This window comes from Myotis daubentonii, chromosome 2, assembly GCF_963259705.1.
Source record: "Myotis daubentonii chromosome 2, mMyoDau2.1, whole genome shotgun sequence".
Lineage (NCBI taxonomy): Eukaryota > Metazoa > Chordata > Mammalia > Chiroptera > Vespertilionidae > Myotis > Myotis daubentonii.
The window spans coordinates 63,191,457-63,215,323 of record NC_081841.1 but is presented as its reverse complement, the minus strand read 5'-3'; the positions used below and the strand labels follow the sequence as shown (position 1 = coordinate 63,215,323).

Here is a 23,867-nt window from a genome sequence, read left to right as displayed (position 1 = left end):
CCGCCTGGCAACCAAGGGAGTCACATCCCCCCAAGCTGCTGGCTCTCCCACTTCTGCTCTCCACCTGGCCCCCGTGTATGCAAATTAATCCACCATCTTTGTTGGGTTAATTGCATATTCACCCTGGTTGGCTGGTCAGCATAGCAAAGGGATGGTCAATTTACATGTTTCTCTTTTATTATATAGGATTCTTGAATTTTTTTTTCTTTCTTCTTTTTGAAGAAGACCCTTTAGCATTTCATGTAATGGTAGTGATGAACTCCTTTAGCTTTTTCTTCTTGTGAAGCTCTTTATCTGACACTTAGTTCTAAATGAGAGTTTTGTTGGGTAGAGTAATCATGGTTATAGGTCCTTGCTTTTCATCACTTTGAATATTTCTTGCCACTCCCTTCTGACCTGCAAAGTTTCTGTTGAGAAATCAGCTGAGAGTTATATGGGTGCTTTGCTGTTCTGATTGGGTGTTTTTTGCTTCCTTATATTCCATGTTCTTGATTTGATTCTCGGTGTCCTGTACTCTACTGTTGATTCCCTGTAAATTATTCTTTATTTCAGTTAGTGTATCCTTCATTTCTGACTGGTCCTTTCTTATGTTGTTGATGTTGTCACTAAGTTCCTTGAAGTTCTCAGTGAGATCCTTGAGCAACCTTATAACCATTGTTTTGAACTGTGTATCTGGTAGTTTCTTGCTCCCATTTCATTTAGGTTTTTTTTCTGGATAGTTCTCCTATTCTTTCATTTGTGACATGTTCCTTTATATCCACATTTTGGCTGCTTCTTTGTGTTTGTTTCTGTGTATTGCGTAGATCTGCTATGTCTCCTGAACTTAGCAGAGTGGCCTTATGTAATTGTCCTATATGGCCCAGTGGCTCAGCCTCCCCAATCACTTGAGCTAGGCACTCTAGGTGCATCCCTGTGTGAATTGTGTGCATTGTCCTATTGTAGTTGAGTCTTGGTTGATCTTGGTGTCACTGGAAGGGATTACTCCTCAGGCCAGTTGACTAGCACTAACAGTGGAAGAGCTGCTGTGCAGGAGCCAGCCCTGTAGAGTAGGTCTTGTATCAATGGGGCTATAGTGCTTGCCGAGTCTGTCCCTTGAGTGTGTCACTCATGAAAGTGGTAGGGTTGTAGTCTGGTGTAGTCAAAGCCAACCACCAGGTGCACTGACTCTGGAGTCTCCTGGGGGGTGCAAAGTCAGCCACTGCCTGTGCCCTGCCTGGGCCACCCAGTATGAGCTACAAAGTAATCTGCAGGTGGCTACTACTTGTGTTGGGCTTTGCCTAGGAGAAGCCAAACTATGAACCAAGGTGGGCTGCCCTAGCTCTGGGACTGGGGCCACTTATTGAAAGGTATGGGGCACACAGAAGTCAGCTGCTGCTTGTTTGAGAGATTTTAAAAGGAAAGTCTTCAGCATGAGTCAAGAGAGGCTAACTGTATGGAAAAGCCACTGGAAATGGCTTGGATGAGCCTGCAAGTGGGGAGGGGTGGGGTCTCGGAATCACCAGGGCAGGGTAAAAAATGTGAGCCAGATTGATGGAGATTCAGATATGGCGCCTGCCTCTTGTCTCTGTGGCAGGGAGAGTCGGCAAAGGAACAATGGCCTCTGCCAGACCTCTGTCTGGGAGAAAGCTGCCCCTCCAGCTCTCGCCCTGATTCCAGACAAGTTAGTTCCTCCACAAATGTCCCAAGTTCCTTTCAAGCTGCTGTCCCAGCACTGGAGTTCAGAGGAAGTGATTCCGACTAAGTCTGTACACCAGCCCTTTAAGAGGAACTGCCTGGGGCCAGCAGCCTCCATGTCACTCAGTGACAATCCCCACTAGTTTACAGCTAGAAGTTATGGAGACTTCTCTTCCTGGCACTGGAACCCTGGGCAGGGGGGTCTGGTGTGGGGCAGGGACCCCTCCTCAGGGGAACCTCCATATTTTAAAAATTAGGATATCCCTCCCAATTTTAAAACCGCCACACGTGTCAGACCAGCTGGTTTTGCTATTTTGCCCCACTTCTCTGCCCCTCCTGCCAGTCTCAATGTGCTGCTTCTTTAATTCCCTTGTTCTGCGGTTCTCAACCTGTGGGTCGCGACCCCTTTGGTGGTCGAACGACCATTTCACAGGGGTCGCCTAAGACCATCCTGCATATCAGATATTTACATTACAATTCATAGCAGTAGCAACATTACAGTTATGAAGTAGCAACGAAAATAATTTTATGGTTGGGTCACAACATGAGGAACTGTATTTAAAGGGCCAGAAGGTTGAGAACCACTGCCCTAGTTGTAGGACTTCTGTTAGATTTCAGGTGGTTCTGAATGATGGTGGTTCTGTATTTTAGTTGTAATTTTTTTAAAAAATATACATATATTATTGATTTTTTACAGAGAGGAAGGGAAAGGGATAGAGAGTTAGAAACATCGATGAGAGCCCTAACTGGTTTGGCTCAGCGGATAGAGCGTCGGCCTGCGGACTCAAAGGTCCCAGGTTTGATTCCGGTCAAGGGCATGTACCTTGGTTGCGGGCATAAACCCAGTAGGGGGTGTGCAGGAGGCAGCTGATCGATGTTTCTCTCTCCTCGCTGTTTCTAACTCTCTATCCCTCTCCCTTCCTCTCTGTATTTACAAAAAGAAGAAGAAGAAACATCAATGAGAGAGAAACATCAATCAGCTGCCTCCTGCACACCCTGTACTGGGGATGTGCCCGCAACCAAGGTACATGCCCTTGACTGGAATCGAACCTGAGACCCTTCAGTCTGCAGGCTGACGCTCTATCCACTGAGCCAAACGGGTTAGGGCTTAGTTGTAATTTTGATGTGGTTGTGGGAAGCAGCGGAACCTTGATCTAATGTGTCTTTTAAGGCCACTGTTTCCTTGTTGATTTTCTCTGTTCTTTGATGTAAGTGGGATGTTAAAGTTCCCTACTATTATTGTATTACTGGTGATCTCTCTCTTAATCTGTTAATATTTGCTTTATGTATTTAGATGCCCCCCTATAGTGGTTGTGTAAATGTTTACTAGAGTTATGTTTCCTTGTTGGATTGATCCTTTATCATTATGTAATGACCTTCTTTGTCTCTTGTTACAGCCTTTGTTTTATTTATTTATTTTTTTAATTAAATCTTTATTGTTCAGATTATTACATTTGTTCCTTTTTTTTTCCCCCCATAACTCCCCTCCTCCCAGTTCCCGCCCCACCCTCCGCCCTCACTCCCCACTCACTGTCCTCATCCATAGGTGCACGATTTTTGTCCAGTCTCTTCCCACATCTCCCACACCCCTTTCCCCCCCAAGAATAGTCAGTCCATTCCCTTTCTATGTCCCTGATTCTATTATAATCAACAGTTCATTCTGTTCATCAGATTATTTATTCACTTGATTCTTAGATTCACTTGTTGATAGATGCATATTTGTTGTTCATAATTTGTATCTTTACCTTTTTCTTCCTCTTCCTCTTCTTAAAGGATACCTTTCAGCATTTCATATAATCCTGGTTTGGTGGTGATGAACTCCTTTAGCTTTGCCTTATCTGTGAAGCTCTTTATCTGACCTTCAATTCTGAATGATAGCTTTGCTGGATAAAGTAATCTTGGTTGTAGGTTCTTGGTATTCATCACTTTGAATATTTCTTGCCACTCCCTTCTGGCCTGCAAAGTTTCTGTTGAGAAATCAGCTGACAGTCGTATGGGTATTCCCTTGTAGGTAACTGAGTTTCTTTCTCTTGCTGTTTTTAAGATTCTCTCTTTATCTTTTGCTCTTGGCATTTTAATGATGATGTGTCTTGGTGTGGTCCTCTTTGGATTCCTTTTGTTTGGGGTTCTCCGAGCTTCTTGGACCTGTAAGTCCATTTCTTTCACCAGGTGGGGGAAGTTTTCTGTCATTATTTCTTCAAATAGGTTTTCAATATCTTGCTCTCTCTCATCTTCTGGCACCCCTATAATTCTGATGTTGGTACGCTTGAAGCTGTCCCAGAGGCTCCTTACACTATCCTCGCATTTTTGGATTCTTTTTTCATTTTGCTTTTCCGGTTGGATGTTTTTTGCTTCCTCGCATTTCAAATCATTGACTTGATTCTTGCGCTCCTCTGGTCTGCTGTCGGGCGTCTGTATAATATTCGTTATTTCAGTCTGTGTGTGCTTAATTTCTAGTTGGTTCCCCAATATAAGATCGAGGGTCTTATTAGTTTTCGTGTAGATCTCATTAAGTTTATCGGCAGCTTCTAAACAGTTCTTGAGAGACCTTAAAAGTGTGGTTCTGAACTCTATTTCTTCCATTGACAATTTTGTCCTGTTTCTTTGTCTCCGCATTTTGTTATGCTTCCTTGGTGCACCCCCTAGTGGTCTTTGCTCGCAGTCTTATAGATAAATCTTGATTGTTGTAGCTAATTCCAGGGAGGGTTTGACCTCCAGGCCAAGTGGCTATGAGAATCAGCTGGGTCAGCAGTGAGAGAACTTCTGTCCTCTAGAGAGGTGCTAATCTAGCCTTTGCCTGAGGCTATCCGGCAGATGCCTTTGCCTGAGGCTATCCGGCAAGTGCCTCTGTGCGGGGCTTGGGCGGGGCGGGTAGCACAGGATCAACAGGGTGGGCCGGAGAGAGCAGTTATGGCGGCTCTCAGTCCTGTCCCAAGGGTCTCTGCCTCTCTGAGTCCCAGCACCCGCTGCAAAGCTCGGAGAGAAAGCTGCACTCGCTCTGACCGAAGCCAGACAGTCCCGCTTCTCCCGTTTGAGTCTGGGTCCCTAAAGACTCGCCCGGATCTGGTGCTCAGAGTCTGCGACTCCCTCCCGATTGAAAACAACAACCGCGCCCTCCGCCGCCAGCCCGCTCCGCGCACTCCGCACCTCAGAATTTGACTTCAGCACTGCGCCTCCTCTGAGTGTCCGTATGCGTTTCTCTTTCCTCCTAGTTGTAGGACTTCCACTCAGCCAGCGTTCCTGTGGTTCTGGGTGATGTCCCTTCCGTTTTTTGGTTTCACTTTTGAAGTAGTTGTTCAAAGCAGCAAACTCCGGCGTTAACCTATGCCGCCATCTTGGTTCTCCCAGCCTTTGTTTTAAAGTCTATTTTGTCTGATATAAGTATTGCTACCCCAGCTTTTTTTGTTTCCACTTGCCGAAAATATTTTTTCCATATTTTAACTTTTAGTCTGTGTATATCTTTCTATTTGAAGTGAGTCTCTTGTAGGCTCTTGTTTTTTATCCATTCAGTCACCCTATGTCTTTTGATTGGAACATTTAGTTTATTATACTTAAAGTAATTATACACAATTATTGCTATTTTATTGATTGTTTCCTGATTGTTTTTGTGGTTCTCTGTTCTTCTCTTACTGTCTTCTCTTGTACATTGATGACTTTCTGTAGAGGTTTGTTTGAATTCCTTTCTCTTTAATTTTTGTGTACCGCTAATATGTTTTCGATAGTTACCATGAGATTCATGTATATCACACTGTGTTTATAGCAGTCTGTTTTAAGTTGATGGTTGCTCAAGTTCTAATGCATTTTAAAAGCACAACATATTTTCTCACCTTCCCCAAATTTGTTTTTTGTGTAATTTATTATTGTATTTACACATGATCTTACTACTTTTGTCTTTTAATTTCCATGCTTGCTTTATAATTAGTTGATCCACTACTTTTATTAATCTTTCCCTTTATTCCTGTATTTTCTTATTTTTAGTTTGGCCCTTTCTTTTTGGTGTTAAGTAGTCCCTTTAACATTTCTTGTAATGCCAGTTTAGTGGTGAGGAACTCCTTTAGTCTTTCCTTGTCTGGGAAATTCTCTCTCTTTCAACTCTGAATAAGAACCTTCCTGGGTATAGTATTCTTGGTTATAGATTGTCCCTTTCATGACTTTGAATATAGCATGTCATTCCTTTCGGCCTGCAGAGTGTCTCTGATGAAAAATCAGTTGTTAGTCTTATGGGAGTTCTCTTGTACATAACTAGCTGCTTTTCTCCTGCTACTTTTAAGACTCGTCTTTAACTTTTGGCATTTTAATTATGTTGTGTCTTGGCGTGGGTCTCTTTGGGTTCATTTTGTTTGGGCTTTCTATGAGTCCTGGATTTGGATGTCTGTTTCCTTCACCAGGTTAGGAAAGTTTTCAGTCATTCTTCGAATAGGTTTTCTGTCTTTTTTTCTCTTCTTCTTCTGAGATCCTTATGATGCAAAAGTTGGTATGCTTGAAGTTGTCCCAAAGGTCTCTCGGTTTTTGGGGGTTTTTTTTGTTTGTTTGTTTTATTCTTTTTCCTCTTTGCTGTTTTGATTGGATGTCTTCCACTACCTTTTCTTTCAGATAGCTAATTTGATCTTCTGCTTTATCTAATCTGTTGTTGATTCCCTCTAGTATATTTTTCATTTCAGTTATTGTATTCTTATATTCTCTCTTTGTTCACGTTCTCATGAGTTCTTGTACTTTTCTGAGTTTTATTAGCATAACCATTGTTTTTAATTCTTTATGTAGTAGATTGTTTGACTCTTGTTTAGTTCTTTTTCTGGAGTTTTGTCCTCTAATTTGGAATTTTTTTTGTCTTCTCATTTTCACTGACATTCTGTGTTTGGTCCTGTGTATTAGGTAGATTGATACGTCTCCTGGTCTTGAAAGAGTGGCCTTATGTAGGTGTCATTTGGGGCCCAGGGTGTGACACCTGTGTGGGTTATGTGTGCCTTCCTGATAATAGTTTGGCCTCAGTTGCTGCTGGCAGATCAGTGGGTGGGATTGACCTTCAGGCTGATTGACTGTATCAGTAGACAAGCTGTTGTGCAGAGGCTAACGCCATGGAGTGGTAGTCACTCTAGCAGAGTCCAAGGCTGCCTGTCTGGTCTGTCACTTGCAGAGCCACTTGGGTGGGGCTCTAGAGCAGTCTGAAGCCAGCCAGTGGTTCTTTGGGTCTGGAGCCTCTTGGGAGGGGCACCAGTGTGGGCTGAGGCCAGCTGGCACTTGTGGTCACTTGCATGCACTTGGGAGAGGCTGGTATGCTAGCCAAAGCCGGCTGCCACTTGTGCCAGGCTTGGGACTGTTTGGTTGGAGCTGTACTGCAGGAGGCCAGCCGCCATTTGTGCCAGGTTTAGGGCCACTTGTTTGGAGCTGTGTCACCAACCAAGGCTGGTTGTCAGACTTAGGGCCACTTAGTGAGAGCTACAGTTCGAGGTGAGGCTGGCCACTGCTTGTGTGGGGCTTGTGGGGCTTTGGGAGAGTCCTCGTGTGCACCAAGACCAGCAGCTTGAGTGGAGGGAATGGAGCTGCTGGAAGAGGCTCTGGCTGGGCGAGTGGGTTGGGTGGGACAGAGTCTCAGGGAGATGCTAGAGCAAGGCCAGTGGTGTTAGCCAAGTTAATGGAGGGCATTAGGGCCAACTAGGTGGGAGGAGAGCTCAACAAAGGAACAAGGGCTCCCACCAACGCTTCTGTTTCCTGAGAGAGTTATCCAAACCCCTGCCCCTCCAGCCCTCACCCTAAAGTTAGTCAAATTCATTCCTCCTCATGTGACTCAGGTGTTTCTTGAGCTTCTGCCTCTGCACTGGAGCTTGGAGCAAGTGAGCTTGTGTGTGAGCTCTTTAAGATCAGCATCTTTGTCTCCCACAGCCCTTTATCTCGTACATACTCCCCTTTGGTTTTCAGAGCCAGATATTAATGGGACTCTTCCTCCTGGCACAGGTGCCTTAGGCTGGGGAGCCCAGTATGGGGCTTGAACCCCTCACTGCTCTGGGGAGAACTTTGTAGCTAATATATTCCTCCCATTTATTAAACAACACACCATGGGTATGGACCTGTCTGGTCTGTGTCTCTGCCACTCCTACCTGTCCCCATATGGCTTCTTTTCTATATCCTTAATTATAGGACTCTGTTCAGCTCTTCTTCAGCTGGTTCTCCATGATGCTTGTTCTATAATTTAATTGTAATTTGGATGTGTTAGTTGGAGGAGGTAAGTTCAGGATTTACCTTCTCCATCTTGACCCTGCCTCTTTTTGTTTCTCTCTTGAGACTAGATCTTTACTTTGTCTTGGAGCAGCGACTCTCTACCCAAGAGCTCATCAAACTTACCCTCTGAAGCTGCAAAAGGTTCAACATGTAGAAAGGTTCTGGCTGACTCACTTGAGCTGGAATATGGATCCATCCTCTGCTTTTTTCCCCTGAAGTTTACAGATGGTGCTGAGAAGCAGCTGGTTTGGGGCCCACTGCCCTGTACAGCAGATCTCCTCAGGCCTTATAGGGTGCAGATCCCCGGGGCCTTGCTCAAATGTGGTTCTCAGGCTGCGTTTCTGACCTGCTCACAGGTGATGTCTGCTGGTCCGACCCCATTTTGAGTATGAGGCTATGGAAAGCATGTTTTCTGAGAATTTTGTTCCTCTCCATGGGATTCTACCTCACCAATGCTTTTCTGCTCTACAGATTCTTTTGTTGTTATTTCCATGTGGTTTCAGTGTCTTTCCAAACTTGGTAGTTAATACTAAGGCACCTTGATTCAAAACCCTGATCTAATGCCGGAAGGTAAAAATTGACGGACTCTATTACTGTGTCTTCTCTCTTTCCTGATTCACAATTTTAGTCTTCTGTGAGACAGAAGAAAATGAGCAAATACATTATGTAAGCTAAAGTTGGAAAACGGGCCAGACTTTCTGGGCATACTTTAGTTTGGGAGTTTAATGTTTATTTTGTTTAAATGTCTGCCATTCACTTATTTCCTTTTACAATGCTCTTGATGGAATTCTGTTAAGATTCTCTCTGAAAGATAAAATGGCCTTCATAATTGCCTTTGAGTTTTCTTTTTCTCTTAAGATCCATATTCCTTAAGCCAGTCACTTCCCACTGCAAATTCAATACCCTCTAAAGAGGCCTCTTCTTACAAAGGAGATAGGCAAGTTTGGAAGATCATTCCATCTTAAAAGCGTTTTATTGATCTTGGTGCTGGGTGCTGATTGAGGAAAACGTTAGCAGCTGTGTGCCTTTCCAAGGAGCAGGGCTGCAGGGCCCTTTCTGACCAGTGCGGGGAAGGAGGCTGAGCGAGAGCAGAGTGCAGTGTGTCAGCCAGCTGCCCATGGAACAAACTGGTCCTTTTTTCTTCAAGTCAGCAGTGCCATCTAAGTGTTAAAATTAGAAACTTCACCCTCTCTAAGCAGTGTAAATGAAGCCTGCTTCCTAGGAAGCCATTTTAACAATAACAGCTAGCCTCTACTGTATGCTTAGTATGAGACAAGTGCTATTCTAAATGTATTACCTGTATCAACTCATTTAACCTTCACAGTCTTATGAGGTATAGATACTAATAGCCCAGGGGTGGGCAAACTTTTTGACTCGAGGGCCACAATGGGTTCTTAAACTGGACCGGAGGGCCGGAACAAAAGCATGGATGGAGTGTTTGTGTGAATTAATATAAATTCAAAGTAAACATCATTACATAAAAGGGTACGGTCTTTTATTTCAGTAGTTTTATTCATTTCAAACGGGCCGGATCCGGCCTGCGGGCCGTAGTTTGCCCACGGCTGTAATAGCCCCATTTTACAAATGAGGAAACTGAGGTACAGAGGTTAGGTGGTTTGCCCAAGATCATGGAGCTAAAATATCTCAGAGCCCTGTATTTGAATTTGGTCAGTCTGATTCCAGAGTCCACGCACTGAACAGTTACACTGTAGCTCAGACAACAAGTGTTTATGAAGTACATTGTGCCAGCACACTGTGCCAGGAGCCTTGGGTACACAGCAGTGAGCAATCCGGGAAGATCATCCTTAACTTCCTGTCAGGGAGAGCCAGATACTGGGGCTGCAACTGTCAGTGAAAGCAGTTGTCAGAGCAGGGGCCTGGGTGTTGAGAGGATTTAGTCATACAGAGATCTGTGGGAGGGTGTTCTGGCAGGACAGTAAATGTGAAGGTAGAGACGTGAGAATGAGCTTGGCTTGTTCAGGGACTGAACTGCTTTCACTTCCTAAGTGAACCACTTCTCTCACCTCCTTGCCTATCTTTGACTGTTCCTTTCGTCTGGAATGCCCATCTCATGCCCTTTGACCAGGCTACGTTAATTGTCCTTTAGGGGTTCCCTCTGGGAGGTCAGTACCCCTGCCCCCACATAAGGTAGGTGACCTTCCCTTGTTCTTGGCTTCACACCTACCACACCCTACTGCAGGGGTCCTCAAACTACGGCCTGCGGGCCACATGCAAATACAAATATTGTATTTGTTCCCGTTTTGGTTTTTTACTTCAAAATAAGATATGTGCAGTGTGCATAGGAATTTGTTCATAGTTTTTTTTAAACTATAGTCCGGCCCTCCAACGGTCTGAGGGACAGTGAACTGGCCCCCTGTTTAAAAAGTTTGAGGACCCCTGCCCTACTGAGTTTGTCTTTTTCACTCTAGGATTTCCTAGAAAATAGGCACTGTCTAAACGTAGAATACCCAACTCTTAACATTGGGGGACACCTGAGTTAGTTGAATGGATATTACCAAGGTCACTTAGTAAGTGGCAGACCAGGACTGAAAATGAACTGTGCCTGTTCTCAAAATCCATTTTTCACCTACTGTGCTGACAGTTGTAGTTTGAGAAGCATGAAATGCCCGGCTTTCATCCTGCGCAGAGAATGTCAGAGACGGTGGGTGATTCATCATGTGTTGGCAGCACAGTTGTCTCAGTGCCAGTTGTTCTGCATAATGAACTGAGCTGTCAACAGCCTGATGGTGAAAAAGGGCACATGTGACCAGTGGATTTAGCTTTGTAATGGCTGTTCAGGAGAGCAGGGGCAGGTAGTATGTGTGATTTTTCAAGACTGGCTGTTGAGGTTTTCCTCTCTTGCTAGAAATTAACCTAGCTTTTATTGGGTGGTAGAATTTCTTTAAAAGGGTTTTAAGACAGGAAATGGTTTGTAGGAAAACTAACATGACCAGCATGATCCAAGGGAAATAGAACTGAACCGGGCATCAGGAAAACCACATACGGGCTTTAAGACTTTGGACAAAATAAGCATTGGTTTCCCTGTGTGAAGGTGGGAGGATGTTCAGTGCAACTAGGGGATGCCCTGGCTTCTTCCTTGTTGGAGAAGCTGAGGGGCACATCCAGATGGAGCAGCCCCACATGTGGGGAGTTCTCTGCCTGCGCTGTTCCAGTGCTTTCCACTAAGTGGATCTGGGTGCTCTCTGATGTGTTTGTCTCTTCTTTGATGGCCGTATATGAATTCTTTAACATCAGGGCTTAAATGTCTGTTTGGAAACCCGACCCGAGGTTTCCTCCTGAGAGCCCTGTTACTCTTCTCATTGATTCTGCAGCACTGTCGATCTTCCAGAACAAAGAAACGCCCTTTCAAGGCATGATGCCCTTGAGGCCATGCCCTAGAGCTTTCCAGGGTCCTTTATTTGATCAGAATGTCTGTATAATTAAATCCCAAGAACATTCCCAAACTGAGAGCCCGTGATTTATGAAATAATCTACTTTTGATCTTGTCCAGGTTTTTTTCCATTTCAATCCATAAGTGAATCATTGAGTTTATACATAGGGATAAAAGCAGTACTGGCAGTCCCTGAATTACAGTGTTCTGACTTACAATTTTCTTACTTTATGATGGTGATACAAAATACGCATTCAGTTGAAACCATCTAGGCTAAGCTATGATGTTTGGTAGGTTAGGCATATTAAATGCATTGTCGACTTAGGATATTTTCAATTTATGATGTGTTTTTCAGGATGTCACCCTGTCGTAAATTGAGGAATATCCGTACCATTTTAGGAACTTAAAATGCTAATGTTTTTAGAAGTCATTACAGTGATGGACCCATAGTATCTATCTAATTCTAGGTTGTATAAAAACAGAGATAGATAATTCTCAGGTGAATTCTTCACTCATACTCAGTATCCACTAAAAGTCTCCTATCTCCTGACATAATATGCTAATTTTGAGACTTTGCTTACTTTCTAAGTCAAAACCCTAGAAGAGATCATTGTAGCTATCTGGAAGGGTCCTGGGGTAGTGTATATGGTATTTGTGCCATTTGACTAGTACTGGAACTTATAGACCTTTCTCCCATGGAGCAAACCACTCTGGGAGCCTCCCGTCATACAGCTGATGGCCCTTCGTTCCTAGTGAGACTGGCAGTCACCATTTTATATCTCTGTGGGTTTTGCTATTTTGGTGTTTACCCTTTTTCTTTTCTTATAAAACTGCCTTGGACATATTTAGTAATACCTGTGGACTTGGCTTCGCTTCATTCATATTCTGGACATCACTGAAGATCTGTTAGTCACAAGGGTCCTATTACCTTGATCTGATTCTGGAGGTCATGTGTCTGCTGGTCTCTTCTTTCCTGACATGTTTTCTTTCTGTTCATGCCCACTCTTGTTGACCATATTCCAGGCTTCCAGTCTGCCTAGGGACTTGGACCTAGGTACAACCTCGCTAACCCAGGTCTGATATAATCCCTAGAGACGTTGCTGTGGGTTTTTCTCAGTAGCACATGGATTGCCTTTTCCTTGAGCTGCCTGCCGCTGCACGGTCATTTCTGACAGCCGTGGCTACACTAATGCTTCAGAGCCAGGATGAACAATGATCAGAAGGTGTTTTCTTGCCTTTCGTGTCTACTTTCGGTTTTGTTTTTAAATTAAAAGTACCAGGGCTAATAGGTTGTTTTTTTAATCCCCCTTTGCCCTCCCCTAAAATGATCTAAGTTTTCTCAAAATGATCTAATTTTGAGCACTGTAATTTCCTCTGAGTAAATGATAGCTTTTCTTTTCTTTTTTTTTTTTTATTGCTTAAAGTATTACAAAGGGTATTACATATGTGTCCATTTTATCCCCCCCGCCCTAGACAGTCCCCTAGCCTCCCCTATTCCCCAGTGTCTTATGTCCATTGGTTATGCTTATATGCATGCATACAAGTCCTTTAGTTGATCTCTTACCCCCCTACCTTCTGCCCCCCAACCCTCCCCGGCCTTCCCGCTGCAGTTTGACAATCTGTTTGAGGCAGCTCTGCCTCTGTAATGATAGCTTTTCTAGTTACAAGCTGTTGACTTTGTTTCAGTTTCTTCTCTTTGATTTCCTCATCTGTAAAATGGGGGGGAAGTACTGCATCCCAGGATTGTGGTGAGGATTAAACGAGGATAAACGCTAAGTACTGGCACAAAACAGGTGCTCAGTAGGCATCAGTTCTCCTTGTTTCCCTGGTGGGTTGTCATCACCACTCGAAAGCTTTCCTGACCTGTGAGCAAAATGACTTCTAGTTGTGTGCTTAGTTCTATCCAGGCCTGCACTGTCCACTTGTAAGAGCTACCAGCCACATTGGCTGTTGAGCGAAAGATAGACTATTTGAGATGTGTTATAATATTTTAAATACCAGATTTCACAGACTTGGTTAAAAAAAAAAGTAAAATCATTAATTTTTTTGTATTACTTACATGTTGAAATAGCAATATTTTTATGTATCGGGTTAAATGAAATATATACACTGAATTTCACCTTTTTACTTAAATGTGCTCACTAGATATTTTTAAATTACATTTGTGGTCCTATTATGTTTCTATTTGGACTGTGCTGGGTTAGGTCCTGAAGAGGCATTGTATACTGAAGGAAAATAGTCTAATAAATCAAGGAAATAAGAAGAGGTATAAATGCAGGACAGTATCTTTAATACCAAGAATGTTTAAAATATCTAAATTTTGTGCTCTTTAAGGAAACTTTTTGATGTACTGTTGGAATAAGTTTTCTGCTGTTTTCAAAGCCTATTGAAACATTTTTTAGCAGCGTTGTCACTTTAAAAAAACTATAAAAAGAGCTAATATCCTCCCTGGTGGTAAGCATTCAACCTTTCAGGCTTTCAAAATTGTCAGGAGTCAATTTGAAGTTAAATTAGTGAACTAATAAGAATCAAGTTGGAAAACACTTTGTATAAAATAGACCCACATTTTTCTCATGATTCATAACAGACTCTAGGCAATCCCAAATGAGTTTTTAAGAATGTTTTGCTCAACAACACTATGTGTGGAATAAATATATAACTTCCCAGGGGCATATATTACAAGCCTTATAAGCCTTTGTTTTTTAAATCACTATAATTACATTTGAATATATAAATCAGTAAGAACCTAAGTAAATATGGGCTATACAAAAGATAATAGTAAATGCTGTTTGTGTCATGGTGAGGTAGGGGAAGACAGTACAGATAGAAAAGGAAAACTTGTTTCTTTGTCTCATTCCCATAGATGCTCGTTGCCAACATTGACTTGGGTCCTACTATTTTGGACATCGCTGGCTACAACCTGAATAAGACCCAGATGGATGGGATGTCTTTATTGCCTATTTTGGTGAGTATAAAGCCCTCAATCAGGCCTGAGCCAAGACTCTGAAATAAATTCCAGGTTGTATAAATTTAAACTTAAAAACTATTAAATTTGGGTAAAAGAGTTTTTTTTAAAAAAAGAATGATCGGAACACAGATAAACAGAGTTCTATATTCTCCCTACTTCCCATCTCCTCCCCCCAAAAACCATTATAAACAAAATTAAGACAGGTGACAATTGGGAAGATATTTGCAACAAAAGTGAAAAATGGTAGTCCTAATAGAAGAGTTTTTAGAAAGCAAAGATTAACATCCCAGTAGAAAAATGGACAAAAAAAGTAACTGGTTAACTCACAGAGGAATTAGAAATAGTCAAAGTGAGAAAAGATTGCATCAGTGCTGATCAAAGCAATGCTTAACTGAATGAGACTTTCATTGTCTGCAGAACTAGCCCGGATACCCACTATTTGCAGAAGTCTGAGAAAATGGAAACTACCCAGACTCTGTTCATAAAAGTGCAATCAGTATAAGCTACCAGAAGGCTAATGTAACAAGACATATCACTTCAGAATACACACATTAAGCCAGTGGTTCTTAACCTTCTGGCCCTTTAAATACAGTTCCTCATGTTGTGACCCAACCATAAAATTATTTTCATTGCTACTTCATAACTGTAATGTTGTTACTGTTATGAATTGTAATGTAAATATCTGATATGAAGGATGGTCTTAGGCGACCCCTGTGAAAGAGTCGTTCGACTGCCAAAGGGGTCGCGACCCACAGGTTGAGAACCACTGCATTAAGCAGTTCTGTCTGGGAATTTGTTCTAAGAAAACAAAACTCTTTCAGGTACCTACTATGTACCTGGCACTGTACAGAGCTAACTATAAGAAATGTACGTGTAGTGTTAATAGAAGAAAACCTAAATATCCAATAGGGTATTGGTTAAATCGTTGCACCACTAAACAATAGAATATTAAACTAATACTACATGATATAGATCTGTATACATTGACGTGGAAAGATGCCTATTCCTTGCTATAGAGAGAAAAGGAGGTTTCACAACAGCATCTGTTGTTCATTAAAAATGTGTTTTAATATGTTTAAACATAGACAAGTTTGGAAAGATTGGTCTTAAAATGATTTAGGCATTTATAATGACTCATAAATCTTACTCATTGATTTTTCTGAATCTATTACAGTGTATTAGGTAGAATATGATTCATAGAAAAGAATATGTGTAACTCATATTAGTTTTGAAACACAAGAAATACCATGAACCCATCATGCCATTTAAGAACTCATATTCCTAATACTGGTACCTCTACCTATATGCTCCTCCCCATTCTATCCCTCAGCTGCCCCATGAGAGTGATCACTTTCTGGTTTTCATGGTAATCATTCTCTGGCTTTTATTTTTTAGGGTTATTATGTATATATCCCTAAACAACATACCTAGTTTGGGTCTTGTTTTGCCCTCTTGTTTTACTAGTCCAGCTGTAAGAACTGGCATGGGGAATTCTCCCCTCCCCACAAGTTCATGTATGTATGGTATCTTCATTCTGACCAGCAAGTCCATTGAACCTATTACCTTCCTTAGCACAGCGCTGTTGAATATTTGTGAGTTCTTGTCCTTGTGTGTATGAAGCTATGCATTTCTTAGTATGAGCTGAGAATAGTTCTCACACAGAGTTTATGGACAGGACTGTTTATTCTAACCTGGATTTCAGCAGCTTGAGCTGTGACTAATTCTTGCTTAGTGACTTTGCTGGTTTCCATTCCTGCCTGCCTCACAGTAGTTGTGGGAACTATAGAATGCTCAAAGCACTTGACCATCACTTGCAAAGGCTCTAGAACAGTGGTTGGCAACCAGTGGTCTGTGAAGTCCAAAAGGTTGGCGACCGCTGGTTTAAGGAAACCTTTGGAGCAGTGGTCGGCAACCAGTGGCCCACAACAACCGCTGCTCTAGAAGATCATCCGTAGCCTTCATATGTATCAGTTTTAATCACTCCAATTAGTTTTGACTGCCAAGGCCCCTTTAGCATTAGAATAAATAACTTTGTGGTCCTGCTCACAGTCTCTATGCCTCACGGAACCGCTTTTGCTCTTCTAGACAGGTGTCAGTAATGTGACTTGGCGATCGGACGTCCTGGTGGAATATCAAGGAGAAGGTCGTAATGTCACGGACCCAACATGTCCTTCCCTGAGTCCTGGAGTATCTGTGAGTAGTAGTTTGAGTTGGCTTGGACAGCCTCCTCACTGAAGCTCAGCAGGACACTGGTGTAGACGTAGCAAGTGCTGAAACCCACAATCCGAGACCTGCTTCTCTGTCACTTCTCTGTCACTTGACTGGAAGATCAGTAGATGCACAAAGATAAATCAATAATCCTGAAAAATAAAGAAAAAAATCATGAAAATGATGCTGCTGACCTGTTGTCAGAATGTGCACTTCAAATTCTTCCAATTATTGTAACAAGTACATGTACCAGCCAATATTCTTAACCTTATTAATCGATACCCCTTCCGGTTTTCCTACCTTTCCCAATAATGGTACCGTTTTTTGTTAGGGATATAATGGCATCCAACAAAGAGCTTGGCTCCCACCTTTACCCGTGCCATCATGAGTGTCTTGCACTGGTGGCAGCCAGGCTGGTCACGAAGGTGGTCACGGTGATGTCGGCCTCGCATTGGAGAATGGGAAATAGGCTTCCATTTGAGTTGACTCTTCTAACACCAAGGTGTTCGATACAGTTAAGAACCAACCAGAAGTTGGTATGGAAGACTTGAATTAAGTCCCATTTGGTGATAAGAACACTCAAATAATTTACCTGCTGATGATTCCACAAAGCTCATTTTAGCTTTTTCCCCCAACTTTTAGCATGGCAGTTCCTAATATACCTTAGAAGTGACTCATTTGAGTATTGGTCTCGTCTCCTTACCAACCGTACATTTTACAAGGGCCCATTACAGCTAATTCTTGTCAGGAGATGTGCAGGCAGGGATGGCAACAGTCTACAGACAGAACCACCATGACCATGTCCCTTAGTCAAGTTAGCCATCACATCAGTAAGGAAAAAGCTGCACATCTATTTTTGATTTATATCTCCGTGGAAAGTTTCCTAATTTCTGTCCACTTGTATGTCTGGTTTAAGCCAACTTGGTTGCCCCAGTAGGCAGGTAGTTACTATAGAATGACTATCTTCATTTTACTTTTTAAATATCCCAACAGCAATGTTTCCCAGACTGTGTGTGTGAAGATGCTTATAACAACACGTATGCCTGTGTGCGGACCATGTCAGCACGGTGGAACTTACAGTACTGCGAGTTTGACGACCAGGAGGTAAGGTGCCCTGTTGCCTCCCCCATGTCTTGCCAGCGCTTTGTTGGCTGGACTTGGTGGACAAAGAGCAGTTCCAAGGGTGCTGTCTAGGGAAGATGTGTTTCTTCTCCGTACTTCCACTTAGGTTTCCTTCAGCGCAGGAAACGGAATTCCCAGGCCGTTCTTCACTGCTCTGTGCCCTTTCTGATGAGGCTCTCTCCACTCCCGCCACCACCCAAACACACTTTAAATGCGCAGGTCACTTTTTCAGATGCGGCTTCCCTACCTAGGGGGGCTGAGAGTCAGACACCTCAGCTTGGTCAGAAACTGTCCCGACCACAGCACAGCACTGTGCTGCTCAAACAGATGAGCATGGATGGTCTGAAGGACCACGTGGACACGTCCCTGTGGTTTCCTACACTTATCAGAAGGTGCTAACCTACGCCAGCTGGCTCCCCACATTGGGCCATGTGGAGCCAACACTCATCACATTTCTCAGAGGCTGACTCACTCGCCATTTCCATGTAGCTCTTAAGCATTTTAAACAGGCAAGAGAGCTCCCTTCCAACTCAATTCCTGTTCCTCTTCCCCCATAATCTACCCACGTAACTACTTTATAAGTGACTAGAGACCCGATGCAGAAATTCGTGCAAGAGTAGGCCTTCCTTCCCCCGGCTGCTGGCACCAGTTCCCTCTGGCACCCAGGCTTCCCTCGCAGCCCAGCTTTCTGGACGTCAGGTCTAATTAGCATGTTATGCTTTTATTATTATAGTCCAAGGGCAGCCACTTGAAACCATTATAGGCAAATTCTGCCTGCCATCTTCCTAGTCTATCACTTGACTCCAATTTGGAGAACAAAGTACAGATGGGAGGGAAATAGTGATATTAGACATGTCTAACAATAGAAATAATAGTATTGTATCTTTCAGCAACACTGCTTTTCTAACATTTGTGTAACACAGGTTAGAGTACTTTCCTATTCTCATTTGAATCTTCACAATTCTAAGGCAAAAATAAACCTTCAAATGTCAGCTCCCTCTCAGTAACTTCACTCCTAAGTCTAGTTTCTGAGACCCTGCATTTGAAGGTCATGCCTTCTGCTGTCTGCTGTCGTTACAGAAAGTAATAACCACCCGCTCCTGACTGCCCGTAAAGGGCCCCTTTCCAGCACGTGGGCCATGGACCGAGGCAGTTTAACCCCCGCAGATGCTCCACTGTCTCGTGGATACCCTTGGGCGTTAAGGGTCTTTGTTTTCTTTGAGGATCTTGAGACCAGATGATACTTTCCTGGGCCTTGGGTGCTGTCTCCACCTTCCGCATTTAGGAATAATTCACATGAGTATTTCTTCCCTCCATCCTTTCATTGCCTGTAGGTGTTTGTAGAAGTCTATAACCTGACTGCAGACCCGCACCAAATCACTAACATTGCTAAAAGTATCGACCCGGAGCTTCTAGGAAAGATGAACTATCGGCTGATGCTGCTGCAGTCCTGTTCTGGACCAGCCTGTCGCACTCCAGGGGTTTTTGACCCCGGGTAAGGTTCCATTCTCTTCAGTGACTTTGCAGGTTGGCTCTAGCAGTCTGCTGTTCCTGAGGCAGCGGGAGCCCCAGGGTCCCTTTCGCTGTGAGCTGAGCTGTTCCCATGCTCCTGCTTGAGCGTGGGAACATCGTGGCTCAGGGCATCAGCCCCTGTGCCAGGAGAACACGGTGTTTGAAACTTTCTCTTTGTGCCAGTCGACGCTTGAGAGGTGTAGCCCTGCACCTCGCCGCTGGGGCTCCTCTGCCTCCCCTCCTGGCTGGGATTCTTGTCAAGCACCACTGGCGACCCCTGGGGCGTCTGTAGAGTAACTGACCAAGTTCTACCCTGTTCCCTAGCACTTCTGAGAGCATATGCCTTCATTTCACTTCTCAGAAACCCCAACTACAGAAATACTGGTGAATACTTACCAGTAAATGTCATGTATTAAGCACAGACAATGAAACAGAAGGCATAAACTCTCATGTTGAAATGTGTACGCCACTGCAGTATACAAAGGTAGGAAAGATGTTTACCACCTACTCAGGTCCATTCCTTCCTCATTCCTCTTGAGCAGTAACTTTTCACCACGATCACTGGGCTCAGCATACATACCTCTGAGCTGCCTATGGAAAATCCTGTTATCTTTTGCTTGAAAATTACAGAATTAAACTTTCACTGGGAAAGGATTATTTCAGTTCTTGTAGCCTAATTGTAGGAGAGAGGGAAGAATGCTGTCTTAAGCCAATGAAAAGCGGTGATGTTATTATTTAGCCATCGTCACATGAAGTGGTTCTTCAGTCCAAATTAGAGAGGAGGAATGTGTGTGAATGAGTAGGGAAACCGGATTCCAGTTTTTGAACCCATTTTCTTTTAAATTCCTTAGCCATGGGCTAGTCTCTCCTAACAAACATTTAGGCCTATAGAACCCCACAGGCCCAGTCTAGCCACCCTGTTAGAACACAGGCACACACATTCATTTATGCATTGTGTGTGGCTGCTTTTACACTTCAGTAACATTGAATAGTTGGGACAGAGATTGTATAGCCCACAAACACTAAAATATTTATCTGCCCCTTTATAGGAGAAAAAAAATTGGCCAGCCCCTGCTCTAAAATAATAGTAAGAATTAGTTTATCATAAAAGATAGCAGATAAAAGTAAAAGAGAATGTTGTTTCTAGCCTTCACCTATATTCTTTATGTTTACCAAGTCTCAGCTCAAGTTACCATTCGGCATTCACTCTAACTTCCCCATGGGTGGTAAAATAAGTTCTTTTATGTGCCAGACATTGTATATACAAATTGCCTTACTGTTTTATTGGTGGCCAGAGGGTTAATGACTTGCCTCATAATGAACCAGATTCAAACTCATGTCTGAAGTACACACCTGTGGTCTTTACCCACCACAGTCTGCATCTTAATTGTAAAAGAAAGGCTTCAGGGCTTTGCAACTGTTGGTGGGGCCTTCAGCAAGGGCTAGACTCATCCATCAGGCTGCTTTATACCTTAGGGACCTCCCCTTCCCCCTAAAAAAACAAACAAAAAAAGCCCAAATCTTGCCTCCTTCCTAATGCCTTCTCAGATTAACCTTCCTCTCTTTCTTCTCTCCTCTCTCGTTTTGTGTGGTTGACTTGCGATGGAAATGCCCTTATTAAAAGTCCTCCCATCTTGTGCCACTAGATTCCCGTCTGGTGACTTCATTGGTCGGTTGCTATCCCTTCCTGCCCTCCTTTCCGCGTAGCATTTGGAGTGAGGCCCTGGCAACTATAGGTAATGTGACATCCTTTTACTTCTCCCCAGGTACAGGTTTGACCCTCGTCTCATGTTCAACAATTACAGTGGCGGCAGGACGCGAAGGTTTTCAAAACACCTTCTGTAGCGACCTCTGCACACCTGTCTGATGAAGTGAGTGTAGTAGGTGTCTGTAGCTAGTCTTCAAGACCACGCCTGGAAGAGTTTCGGGACTGGCTTGTAAGTCCTGTTTTGAAAAGCACCCCAATCAGCCTACCTTCCTGTGCAATGTGTTAAACTGTGAACGCTGCCCGTCTGTCAGGAGCAGCCATCCCCAGTCCCTCCACTCAGCTGACACGACTGCTCTGAGGTCTGTGTTCTCGTCATACCCTTTCTGTTCTGGGGTCGCTCCCCAGGTGGTCAAAGTCTGAATTTGTAAATCCGTTCAGAAAAATGTGTTTGGTATACAGCATGACCTAAAAATGAAAGGACCTGCATAGCATTTCAGATTGAGCACTTGACTCTCAAAAAGTACTAACATCACATGGCTTGAAGAATAACTATCCGAACTAAATCATCTAATTAAGAACAAGTACCATTGCTTTCAGAGTAGCAGAAATATGTTGTTTATAGTATCTACCCATCACAATGTGTTAGGCCGCAAATTCAAAACATGTCAACCAAGCTCTGTTCATTTTTTTGGGTCTGGACTGGCGCACACTGAGCTAGAACAGAAGCTTTTGGTAAAGGCTAATTGCAGGTAGTTTTTGAAGGTGAGAGCCGTCTATTTTCCACGGGCTGCTCACCATGTGGACTCTCAGGTAACACCAGAGGTGGGGAAGGGTGTGTTTTGAGGGCCTTCTGTAGAGGGGCAGTCGGGTTGACAGGCGGAAGGGCTCGAGTTGGGATGCAGTAAGTGCCTGACCAGCAGGGAGTCTGGGTTTCAGTCCCAGGCCGAAGTTGTTTTGACTCTCTCTGCATTTTGCTGACACTCTATCTGTTCATTTGTTAAGATATAACATTTTTTATAGTCGATTCACAGCTTAGTTTTTCCTGAGTTTGTGGAGTCTTGTGTAATTTGGGCCCCATTCACTATTCTCATTAAAACCAGATCTTGTTGAGATTTCCTCACTATTTAGAACTTACATATTTTTGTTTCTTGACTCAAGCCCATTTCCACCATTTTCTTCACAAGAAGGTTAATCAGTGGTGGGACAGCAAGGAAGGGGGGAAAGCTGTGGTTTGTAACCTGTTCCTCAGGCAGTAGTCATGTAGCTTTATTTAGGGTCATAGGCTGAGCTTTAAGCACTTTGTAAGCCGTGGTCGTAAGCAGCTTTTCTATCAGAATCCCAGATAGCCATTGGGTTTATTCCTTTACCTCACGCAGTCCATTAACTGGTGGTATTTAGAGGTGAAATCGGCAAATGAAATGGACACCGCGGCTGTGAAATTATAAAAATTTGTAACTAAAAGCAAACTACAATGTGGAATATGGGTTTCGGCTTCATTCTACAGTTTTGATTCTTAACATTTCTCAGTCAACTTCCACATTAATGAAAGTTGGCCATAACTATTCCCGAATAAAAAGAAACCAGCTCTTACCAGGTCTTGTACTGTGATGTCATATTATTCAATTAATTCACTTTATGATGCATAGAGTGACACACACAAGTCAGCTGCCGACATACCCATCACCACCAGCAGCTTCTGTTTGGGTGATGGGAACAGTGAGGCCTCTCTATTTTTGCATTTCCAAGCTGACTGACTGTTGAGTGCCCTCTGATTTGACTCTCCGGTCATTCTGGATCTGGGCTGAAATCACCTTTCCTTACGAGGTTTCAGCTTGTGTAGGCTAGCAGGCTACAAAATGCACAGAACTTTTCACAATGTCTCTGTACGAGGCACCCACTGCAGGAGGCTTGCTTTGTCTCTTAATTGTACTGATTTATTAAATTTTACTATTTTCCCTTTTAAGAAGGCCAGTTCCCTATCTGTTGGTGCCCTTCAGAGTAGAGAACTACCCATTAGTAATGAACAGAGGACATAGGAATGAACAGATTTTGCCTTATAAAAGTTCCTATTACAAAGCTCTCCCTCAAATACAATCACCAAGTAGGAAACACCTTTTGAACATCTTTGAATCAATGGTGCTGTTGCAAAATGCATTTTTTTGGTCAATACAATTGACAACACTAGGGTTTTTGTACAAAATAGTAATGACAGCCATGGAAGTTATACGTTAATCTATGAAAAATGTTCTTAAACTTATTTTTAAGTGTCTAAATGAAGGACTAGTGCTTTTTTTAACGAAAGAATTGTCCCAGGATCCTTATTATGAGAAAGCAAAGAGTATGTCACCTGATCCACCAGTGCAATTGGGTGGGAATATTTGGGTTCTTTAGTTTACCACCACTATGTCCCCCTGAATTTTGTGAATTCCTGTGTTTGCATCATCTGTTCTGGGAGTTACTCTGCCCTGGTTCTGTCATTTCAGTCATTTGACTTAGAAAGTGCCCTTCAAAGGACCCTGTTCACTGCTGCACTTTTCAATGAATTAAACTTTATTTCTGTTCTAGTGGAAACGTGTCCTTTGTCTTAGTCCCCACGTAGTAAGTCTGACAAGACGCTTTCTTTTCCTGACGCTGTTTCGTGTTCCAGTCACTCACCTAGGACTGAACTGGTCGTCTTCACGCCGGGGTATAGTCTGTTCCTGGAAAGCTCTCCTACACGTGGTCCCTCGGGCCAAGCCCCGAGTGAGCCCCACGTAGAAACTCCTTCCTGATCAATCTTTATGCACTTACAGCTTTGGAGAACAATCATCTTACCTCGGCCGGCTTTCAGTTAAATAAACTAAGCCCACCTTCCAAGGTGCTTTACCTCGATGCCCAGTCATGTGATCCAGTGCCCCAAATAACTTCATATGGGAGATGGAAAACTTTTCTGAAAGGGAAAGTTTATATTTTAGGCTTGTAGGCCATGTGGGCTCTGTTGCAGCTAAACTCTAACTAGGGCTACTTTTGTACCAGTCAGTAAAATCAATGCGTGTCTGTCTATATTCCAACAAAACTACAAAAACAGG

General features: G+C 43.2%; 1 protein-coding gene and 1 long non-coding RNA gene across 3 annotated transcripts in view; one reads left to right on the top strand and one right to left on the bottom strand.

Moving 5' to 3' along the window:
* The window catches only part of GNS (glucosamine (N-acetyl)-6-sulfatase), a 51,349-nt gene extending 27,986 nt beyond the window's left edge, over positions 1–23,363 (top strand). For both annotated transcript variants that reach the window (XM_059683503.1, XM_059683502.1), the window contains 5 exons: positions 14,145–14,246; positions 16,335–16,442; positions 17,451–17,561; positions 18,914–19,074; positions 20,858–23,363. In XM_059683503.1, the coding sequence (XP_059539486.1) occupies positions 14,145–14,246; positions 16,335–16,442; positions 17,451–17,561; positions 18,914–19,074; positions 20,858–20,936 (561 nt within the window). In that variant the 3' untranslated portion in view covers positions 20,937–23,363. The remainder of the gene's footprint in view (positions 1–14,144; positions 14,247–16,334; positions 16,443–17,450; positions 17,562–18,913; positions 19,075–20,857) is intronic.
* Positions 16,334–23,724, bottom strand: LOC132227871 (uncharacterized). The gene is made up of 2 exons (XR_009451255.1): positions 23,455–23,724; positions 16,334–16,609 (listed from the first exon to the last, which is right to left on the bottom strand). It is a non-coding gene; the product is annotated as an uncharacterized LOC132227871 (long non-coding RNA).
* Positions 23,725–23,867: the final 143 nt, after the last annotated feature.